At 45.1% G+C, this 10,127-nt stretch overlaps 1 protein-coding gene across 1 annotated transcript in view; it reads left to right on the top strand.

Moving 5' to 3' along the window:
- Positions 1–10,127, top strand: part of ADCY1 (adenylate cyclase 1) — a 438,043-nt gene that overhangs the window by 308,435 nt on the left and 119,481 nt on the right. Inside the window, exon 7 of the mRNA XM_015816400.1 lies at positions 6,983–7,124. Within this exon, the coding sequence (XP_015671886.1) occupies positions 6,983–7,124 (142 nt within the window). The remainder of the gene's footprint in view (positions 1–6,982; positions 7,125–10,127) is intronic.

Here is a 10,127-nt window from a genome sequence, read left to right as displayed (position 1 = left end):
GCATGATACCGTGGTCCACGGTATCAAAAGCCGCTGAGAGGTCCAAAAGAACAAGGACAGAGGAATGACCCCTGTCCCGGGCCCTCCAGAGATCATTTACCAGCGTGACCAATGCCGTTTCCGTGCTGTAACCCGGCCTGAAGCCCGACTGGAACGGGTCCAGATAGACTGTTTCCTCCAGGTGCCGAGGGAATTGCTGTGCAACCACACTCTCAACAACCTTCGCCACAGAGCGAAGGTTGGAGACCGGGCGATAGTTAGACTGGTCAAGTTCTAATGGTATGAGATTAGAAGTTGGTCTGAGTTGTGCACCATATAATAATTGGGTATAATAGGGTCCCCAGCCCATGGGCCATAACCCAGTACCAGGCTGCAGCCTGTTTAGAACAAGGCTGCAGAAGTAGTAAGTGAGTGTGCACATGCATGCAGCTCCATTTGTGCAAGTGGCAGACGTGCATGCCCACTATTTGCGCAAGTGGAGCTGCATGTGCATGCTCACCCATACTTACACAGAACCATGCCCTCTCCCCCACCTGACCCGCTAGTTCGCAAAGCCGGATCCTAGAATCTAGGATCCGTTTACTTCATAGTTCCCCCCCCCCATTATCAGGTTGGGGCTTCTTTCTCAAATAGTCTCATCCTGGTGCCCTGAAAAGGTTTCAGCAGGCTGCCATGGAATACCAGTTATACTTTACCCAATATTCTGGGCAGCTTTAACTCTATTGTGACCAGATTGATGACCTTTACAATGGGAAAAGGCCCTATGTAATTTGGACCTAGCTTTTTGCAAGGCAGTCTCAACTTCAGGTATTTTGTAGACAGATACATTTTGTCTCCTACACAGAACGTTCCTTGAGGAGATCACTTCTTGTCTGCCTGCTTCTTTGGGCTTTCTGTTGCTTTGGTTAGGACTTTCCTTACATTGCTCTAGGCTTCTGGAACAAATCTACCCATTCGGCTAAAGTGCCTGAGGAAGGAGGCTCCTGATGGCATTCTGGCATAGGTGCGAACTCTAGCCCAGTGGCTATTTTAAAAGGGGTGAAACTTGTGCTACTATGCATTGTGTTATTATATGCCACTTCAGTAAACAGCAGGAGTCCTGCCCAGTTAGATTGCTGGTAGTTCACATAGCAACGCAGGTATATTCCACCATTGCACTGGTTCATTCTGCAGTCCTATTCGTACTTGGATGAAAAGCCAACTAAGCCCCTGGGAGGACCCAATCCTCACAAACTCCCTCCAGAACCTACCAGTGAACTGAACCCCTCAGTCTGAGATGATATGCTTGGGCATCCCATGTAGCCAGTAGATGTGCTACAAAAACATTTTTGCTAGCTTCTGGGCTGAGGGGAGTCCAGGGCATGTGATGAAATGGGCTTGCTTGGAAAACAGGTCCATGACACTCCAAATCACAGTGTTCCCTCCACTTTCTGGTAATTCCATGATGAAGTCCATGGCTGTCTCCTCCCAGGGTCTGGTTGGGATGGCAACCTGCTGCAACAAACCTGGGCTCTTCCCTGGCGTTCTCTTACTGGCTTTACACACTGCACGGATTTTCATGTAGCTTTCAATGTCCTTTTTCATCTTTGACCACCAGAACTGACGGTTGGCTAGATGCAAAGAAATCCAAACTGGCCAGTTTGCTTGGCATCATGGCTATGTTGCAAAACTTGTAGCTGCAAGGTGTCTGGGACATATAGCTTGTCCCCCTTCCACGCCAACCCCCCTCAGGGTTATCTCACTCTGATTAGCTCCTGTTTTAATTGCTGGGCAAAAGCGTTAGTGGGAGGTGAGCTCCTTTTCTTCTCTTGCCACCTTGTGGTGGCTTGTGCCACTCACTGCTTCGTGGGGATGATGGAGTTCACCACCTCAATTACTTTTATATTGAGGTACAAGGCATCCACCAGGAAATCCCCCCCCCCCAGAATGTACTTCAACTCAAAATCAAACTGGTCGAAATAAAAAGCCCATTGGAATTGCGGGTTTTTTTTCAAATCCTCCAAGTTTTTATGGTCAGTCCACAACTCAAAAAGGATTTTATTCCCCTCAAGGAATTGCCTCCAAGTTAAAAGCACCCACCTCATGGCAAAGGCTTCCTTCTCCCACAGGCCCATCGCTTTTTGGTCTTGTTCAGCTTACGGGATATGTATGCTCACCGTTGCAGCTTCCCCTCCTGGTTTCGCTGGAAGAGGACTGATCCTATGGCTACATTGCTGGCATCTGCTTGAATTACAAATGGCTCCTCAGGGTTTGGGTGTTTTAAAATTGGTTTGGCCACAAGTAAGTCCTTTAATTTTTCAAATGCCACTTGGCATTCCATTGTCTAATTCAAGGGCTGGTTCGGCCAAGGCTTCTCTCTCCCTCCCCCCATTTTCAACAGTCCTGTAATTGGCAGTGCAATGTTTGCAAAGGAGAGGATGAACTGCCTGTAGAAATTTGCGAACCCCAAAAAACTCTGCAGCTGCTTGCAGTCTGAGGGGTTTGTCATTCCAGGATGGAATTCAGTTTTCCCGGGTCTATCTTCACCATCTCGCACAACACTCTGTAGTTCAGTTAATCTATGCTGGTCTTGTGAAACTCTCATATTGACAATTTGGCATATAGCTGAGCATCCAAAAGTTTTTTCAGCACCTGTCGCATGAGTTTTGTGTTCATCAATAGTCTTGGTGTAAATGAGGATATCTTCTCGATACACCAAAACCCCTTTTATAAATGTTCATGTAGCACCTCATTTATGAGCTGCGTAAATATGGCTGGTACCTTAAAGTGATAGCTCCCTACCGAGCAGTTGAAGAGAATTTTCCATTTGCCACCTTCCTTAATTCTCACTCGATAGTATCCCTCCCTCAGGTTTAGTTTCATGAAGATTTTCCCTTTGGCTAAGTGTCCCAGCATGTCCATGAGGGGGAGTGGGTACGTATTTTCCATGCATACTTCATTAATTCCATGGAAGTCAATGCACCATCTCATCGACCTATCTTTCTTCTCTTTGATTAGCACAGGGGCTGCCACTCAGGATTTTGCCACTTGGATAAAACTCCTCACCAAATTCTTGCCGATGTAGTCCCTCAGCTCCCTCGTCTCCCTTGGGGTCATGGAATACATTTTTGGCTTTGGAAGTTTCGCTCCAGGCAGGATCTCAATGGCACAGCCTGTGGGGTGGTGCGGGGGTAGCATGTCATACTCTTTCTCACTGAACACCTCCATGAGGTTTTGGTATTCTCTTGGGAGGGTTGCTGCACCTCCCCCTGCTCTGACACAGCCTTGCTATGTTCGGGGTTTCCCTTTTTCTTTCTTTCTGGTGTGGACTCGCCCTTCTTCCCTGGAAGATCAGGGCTTCTCTTTTTCATTACTACTAGTTTCATGGGTTTTTCCCAATGGACCTTGGGGCTCCACTTAGCTAGCCAGGATAATCCTAAAAATCACCTCCTTGGCTATTTTTCAGGGCAACCATGAACAAATAGTCTCTTATGGTCCCCTAGCCTTAGGTGCATTGGCTCAGTTAAGTAGAAGGTAGCCAAGCCCTCCACCAGGGAGCTGTCAACCTGCTTGAACTGCCTTAGCTTTCTCACTCACAACCCTAGCTGCTGCACTGTTGGCAGGCTGATTAGGTATCAGGTGATCCTCAGTCTATTAGGGCCTTTACCATCCCTCTCGCCCCAAATTTGGTGCTACAAGATCCAATTGGGCTGCAAGGGGGCTGATGGGTCCACTCACCATTGGGTTGTCTTCACCCTCACTGTCACTCTTATAGAGTTTCAACTTCAGCTTTTCTTCAGTCAGCGTTCCCTCCCCTTCACTTTCAGGGGGGAGACCTCGACGATCTGACAAGCCACACATAACTTTTCTTTCCCTTTTTTGGTGGTTTTTTTTGGCCTTCAGAGGAGGCAGGGCTGCCAGCATTGCTTTGGGTGCCAGAGCGGCTTGGTTGCTCTCCTGACTGCAACAGAAGCACAAACTGAGAGTGCATCTTGGGGGTTTGGCTGGGGCAGGAGATAACGCCACAGACTGCTTCTACCTAGTGTGTGCTTCTCTTGACTCCTCTTCAGACAGGTCTCAAGCTTCCTGCACCCCTTGTACTCCATCAGGTTGAACTGCACATTCGTCACCAGTTGGTATCAGTTGTTGAGTTGGTTTGGTATTCCTCTAGATAAGTATGTGTGGTACAACTCACGGTTCAAGCCATCCTTGAAGTAGTGTGTCAGGAGTTGCTCTGGCCAATGCCTCAGTCTGCGATCCTCCTGAACTCTTTGATGTACTCTGCCACGGGCTTGCTTCCTTGCCTTATATTATGAACCTCAGCCTCTGCACATTGTGTCTGTGTGGTATCACCAAATCAGGCCCTGAGCTTTCCCAAAATGCTTCAGAATCACCCAGCTTGGGGGGTCCTTCGTCATGGAGAACTGTCACCCATTCTGCCTCTTCCCCTTCGAGGTTGGCCATGGTGGTATCCACGTGAGCCTCATTGTCAGCATAAGTTCCTCCAAGTCGGTCCAAGTGCGACCAGATTTGATTCAGGAAGAACGCCAGCTTTTCCAGGTCGCCATCAAAGGTGGCCTTGATCAGAGGGAATGGTGGAAATCTTGGGGCACCCCAATATCCCAACAGCCATCCCATGCCATACGGCAACATCCATGGCTGGACGCCATACATTGGCCACAGTAGTGGCTGTGGACCAAACATCCCAGGTGGTGGGTTGCTGCTGGGACCATGGGCCCCGAGGCCTGGACTGGGGCTGGGCTGGGGAGAAGCCATCAACTGGGGGCTAGCCATTACCCCAGCCTTGGCTGCCGCTACTCTCAGTGGGATTTGGGGTGAGGGTGCTGGCGCTGGTGTTGAAGGCTGATCAGAACTCTGCCGAAGGGGTAGATGTAGCCTCCAGGCCAGTCCTCCTCCTTGCACCTCCAGGCTGCTGAACCTGTGTCTCAGCTGCTTGACTGACTGGCTGCCACATGGGGGCAAGTACCTCCATTCCATTGGCTCTCCCCGCTCCGAGGATCTCTGCTCCATCCATCTCTGCTCTCGGGCAAATTCAGCCCAGGGATAGATCAAGGGGAATTCTTTGGACACCTTGCATGCTCCTTCTTGCCATCCCTCTAGATTTGGCTGGTTGAAGGCTGTCGTCACCCCTGCCCATTCCAGCATTGGCACTGGCTCCGTCCACTCTTTCACTTTAGGGTGCGTCGAAGCTAGCTGGGTCCCAGAGTTGCTTGCAGCTCCAGTTAGGGTCCCACCTGTTGACCCCATCCCAGCTTTTGCCAGTTGCTCCATCTCTGGCATCTTTCCCTGAGTCTTCATGACCACTCTGGAGTTGGCCAGGTGGGACATAGGGGCTCAGGACTCCTTAGTTAGAATTGGATTTAAATGAGGGCTGATTTAGTGTCAAGGTTCTGACTGATGATCCCAACAAAGCAAGCACAGCTGAGACATTCCAATCTCTAATGCAAAACTTACTGAGTACACCATATTGGCGCTGATGAATAAAAAATCAGCTCTGGTAATTTGGCGCCAGAAAGATAATTAAAAGAATAAAACTTTCCCTCTCCTCTCTGACAGTTCAGGTCACATTGTCCAATTATTCTTCAGGCAGTTTTATGAGAAAAAAGTCTCTGCTCACCATAACCTCTCTTCTGCAACCTTGCTTCCCATATGGATAGAAACCACCTGTCCATTCCATACCCTCCCCTTCCCCTTGTAACTGTTGGCAAGCTAGAAGAGCATAGCTATCCTAGTGCAAGCAATCTTCATAGCTTGACAGCACTATTTAAATACTACACAGAACAGCACACACTCTGCTAAAGAGAAGTTCCCTGAAGATGGGCTCCATCACGAGTCCAAAAGCTTGGAAGACAAAATCTTGGGTTCTGGTGACTGACCCACATTGGATCCTGCATAAGAAGCATTGCACTTGCTCAATGGAATGGTTATTAATAATCCAGTTAGGCTTTTTAAGGCAATTTGTAAATGCCATTATTAGTTTTAGAATAGTTGATTTCCAAGTGGTTCTCTTTACAATAATATATGAAGGTATTTGGAGTTCTCAAATCCAATGCATATCCTTGAGAGAATTGCTGCATCATCTGCATATATCAGCATAATAATATATCTTTCTGCTAATTTGGGTGATTTTTGTAATAAGGTATAGTCTCTTGCTAATCTATTTTTGAATCTTTGTATCAAGCCAACCAAAGTTAAATTGTCCATCAACTCAAAAAAGACTTCTATTAGTTTATCTTGTAGGAGTTTTATTCTTTATTTGATATTCTGTCAAGTCAGAAAAGTTACTCCATTCCAATATCAAGCAGATTCCAATTTTCATAAGTAAATTATATTAATTCGTTCATAAAATATTCAAGAAATTTTGATTTGTCTTCATTTGGTACATAAATTCCTACTACCATTATCTTTATCCCTTTCCATCCACTTTTATTGCTACAAATCTACCATATTCATCTCATATTACAAGTTTAATTTTAAGCTGAGATTTTACATATAAGACAACTTCATTTCTCTTGTTTAGTCCCATTGAGATAAATTCCTCTCCTAATATTTTATTAACCAAATATTTTCTATTTTATTTTAATGTGCATTTCTTCTAGATTTAATTTCCTCAAATAATGAAATACTTTTTTCTGCTTTGAATTGGATTGGATCCATTAATATTCCGTGTTGAGTATGTATATTCATTTTTTTTTTAATTTTAAAAGGACGAGGAATCAAATTTTGTGCAGCTTATCCTTCCATCACTTCTTGTTTTCCAGGGTCTACTAATTGGTTTTGATTTTGGTCTGGATCAACTTTATTCTCCATTGCCTTCACTTTTTGTGTTTGGTCTACACTCAATTTGTGTTTGAAAAGTAAAACTTTTGGGATAAAATGGAAGGGCTGATCTTCATGTACCAAGAAAGAAGATTCAGACTGAATTCTGTAAAGAAAGCTAATGGATCATAGTATTAAACAACTGTTTTTTATTTGTACTTAGGAAAGTGCATGTAACAAAGACCACATTAGAGTGCCTAAATGGTGACTATGAGGTGGAGCCCGGATATGGCTATGAAAGGAACAGTTTCTTAAAGAAGCATAATATTGAAACCTTTTTCATTGTGCCGTCTCATCGGAGAAAGGTTTGAACTTGATTTTTACTAATTATGTATTAGATTTTTTAATTGACACATACTTAGATTATATAGTGAAATAATAAACAGATGATAAACTGATTGAATTGGAAATGTTGTTTGTGTTGAAATGCTATGTTCAAGAATGGAAAGTTTCCCTGTTTTTACTATGAACTATTCAACTTTTTTCCACAAGGAAAAAAGTTTGTATAAGGAAATTGTACAAAATGCTATTTATTTTTCATATTTTTATAGATAAGAACAACTTGGTTATGTTTTTTGTTTTATAAGTCCTCAACTTAACAACTATTCATTTAGTTCAAAGTCACAGTGACAAGGAAAAAAGTTACTAATGACAGTTTTTCAGGCTTATGACCATTGCAGCATCCCTATGGTCATGTGATCAAAATTTAGTTTGGCAACTGGCATGTATTTATGACAGTTGTGATGTCACGGGGACATCTAATAATCTTTTTCAACCTTCTGACAATCAAAGTTATGGCTAGATTCACTCCATGTTACTAACTTAGCAACTGCAGCGATTCATTTAACAACTGTGGCAAGAAAGGTAAAATGGAGCAAATCTTACTTGATAACTGTCTTGCATAGCAATAGAAATTTTGGGCTCAATTGGGCTCAAATGTTGAGGACTACCTGTACTCCCATTCATTGTGTCCTTAAAAGATTAAATTTACATTTCTTTCTTTCCATAGTCACTTTTATATTATTGTATTTGTAAAGTTTGTGTTATGTGTATATTTTTCTGTCTTATCCTCCCCTTTTAAGATGCTTGATTTTAAGAATTAAAAAAACCCAAAAGAAGAGAAAGCATCAATTTTGGCATATGGCAACCGAGTGCAAAGAGGTTGCTAATAATTGAATTGCTAGTATCTGGGAGAAGTGTCTATGTTCTACAGTCAGCAGATAGTTGTCTAGATAATGGAAACAGATTGCAGATGAAAGCCATTTATGCAATGTATAATATAAGTTTGCATCAAATATTAGAATGTTAGTGAAAGTGTTTTCTATGAATGATTGAGCTTCAAATTTCTAAATATATCCTGAAAAGAAGACTGCTTGTCAATAGAGAAGATTACCAGGGCTGTATTGATTATAATTGTTGTGTCCTGAGCCTGCAAAAGCAGGCTCGGGACATTGCAAGAGTCCCGGGCATTTGCAAAAGCTGCCCGGGACCAGACTGAGTGGCGCCGGCCTTGCGCGCATGCGCAAGGCGGGAAAAGACCACCTAGTGATTGGTTGGATTTGCCCAGGGATCAGAAGATATAAATAGAGGCCTGCGTGCCTCTGCTCGGGTTGTTCGTAGATTGGAAGCAGAGAATAAAGACTTGTTAGAAATGCATCGTCTCAAGCGCCATTATTCTCTGGACTTAACACTGGCGACGAAGGTGGGATACAGTCTATACAGCTAGGGAAGCTTGAAGACTCACCCAAAGAAGTCCGGAAGAGAAACAACGGCGTTGAAGTCAGCATTTATCCTGCCAGTACGAAATCGCTGGAGGGTGCGTGCGGCTGAAGAAGACCCTGATCCTCGATCATGGCGAAAGTTGGGCGTTTAGCGGAATTCGACGTCTCTCACCCCGAGAAGTGGGAATCTTACGTTGCAAGAGTCGAGACTTACTTCCGCGTAAACCAGATAAGGGAGGAAGGCTTAAAGGCTGCCACAATGTTNTGAAGAAAGTTTTAAAGGAACACTTCCAGCCCAAGCAATCTGTCATTGCTTGGAGGCACACATTTGAACAGAGGGATCAGCGAGCTGGGGAATCAGCAAAAGAATACATTGCAGCTTTGAGAAGAGCAGCTAAACCGTGTGATTTCAAGGACTTAGAGGAAAGACTGCGTGATCGTTTTGTGTGCGGACTGAGGAACAGGGACTTACAGCAGAAGCTGTTCGCCAAGGAAGATGTCTCTTTCCAAGATGCTCTGCGAGAGGTTTCGGCAGAAGAAGCTGCAGGTGGGGCGGTCAAGAACATGCGGCCTAAGCGAAGCGCTCCAGAGACCGCTACCATCCACAAGGAAGACGTGCGAGAGGATTCGGAAGAAGATCCTGAAGAAGAGGTGGACAAGCTTTATCAAGCAGCTGGGAGGAGGTCCAAAGATCGTCAGGACAAGGGCCCAGCTGAGCTTCGTTGCCTCGGATGCGGTGGACGCCACAAGTGAGCGGAATGTCGGTTCCGTTCCGCCATTTGCCGAGCGTGCGGGAAGAAAGGCCACATCGCTGCGGTCTGCCTGGGTCGACAGAAGGTACAACCGAAGGAAGAATTGAATCTGAAAGGTACCAGGGTGCCCAGTCAAAACAGGGTGGGGTTCTGTGCAACACGCTGGAACATTTTAAGAATAGGCACACACAAACCCCTTAAAAAGAAACTATCTCTTAAAGTGAAATTGCAGGGAGTTCCATTGTCAATGGAACTTGACACGGGGTCTGCCCTATCCATAATTTCCCTCAACACATTTCACAAAATCTGCAGCAGCAGTGGCCAGCGAGTTTCGTTAAGGCCTTCTGATGTAATCCCTACGGATTTCCAAAATTCTCAAGTGTGCGTTAAGGGGGAGGCCACCCTTAAGGTACAGTATAAGAATTTTGCAGGCCCCCTAGACGTGTTGGTTGTGGGGGGTGAGCGAATGAGTCTCATCGGACTCGATTGGTTTGAGGCCTTGGGAATACAAGTAACAGGGCTACATAAGTTGCAAACAGAGACCCTTGCAGACGTATGCAAGGAGTTTGCAGATGTGTTCAGTTCTGAACTAGGGTCCTACACAGGACCTCCAGTTTCACTAAAGCTAGATCCAGTGGTACAGCCCATCAGGGTTAAACCTAGGAGAGTACCATTTGCTCTTAAGAGTAAGATTGATGCTGAACTGGACAAGTTGCTCCAGCAAGGCATTCTAGAGCCTGTAGATTCCAGCCCGTGGGAAACCCCCATTGTAACGCCTTTAAAGGCAAGCGGGGACATTCGGATTTGTGCTGACTACAAGTGCACACTAAACAAG

Source organism: Protobothrops mucrosquamatus, unplaced genomic scaffold, assembly GCF_001527695.2.
Source record: "Protobothrops mucrosquamatus isolate PMUCROS unplaced genomic scaffold, P.Mucros_1.0 scaffold447, whole genome shotgun sequence".
Classification (NCBI taxonomy): Eukaryota; Metazoa; Chordata; class Lepidosauria; order Squamata; family Viperidae; genus Protobothrops; species Protobothrops mucrosquamatus.
The sequence above is the reverse complement of the archived record's forward strand: the minus strand, read 5'-3'. Positions and strand labels throughout refer to the sequence as shown.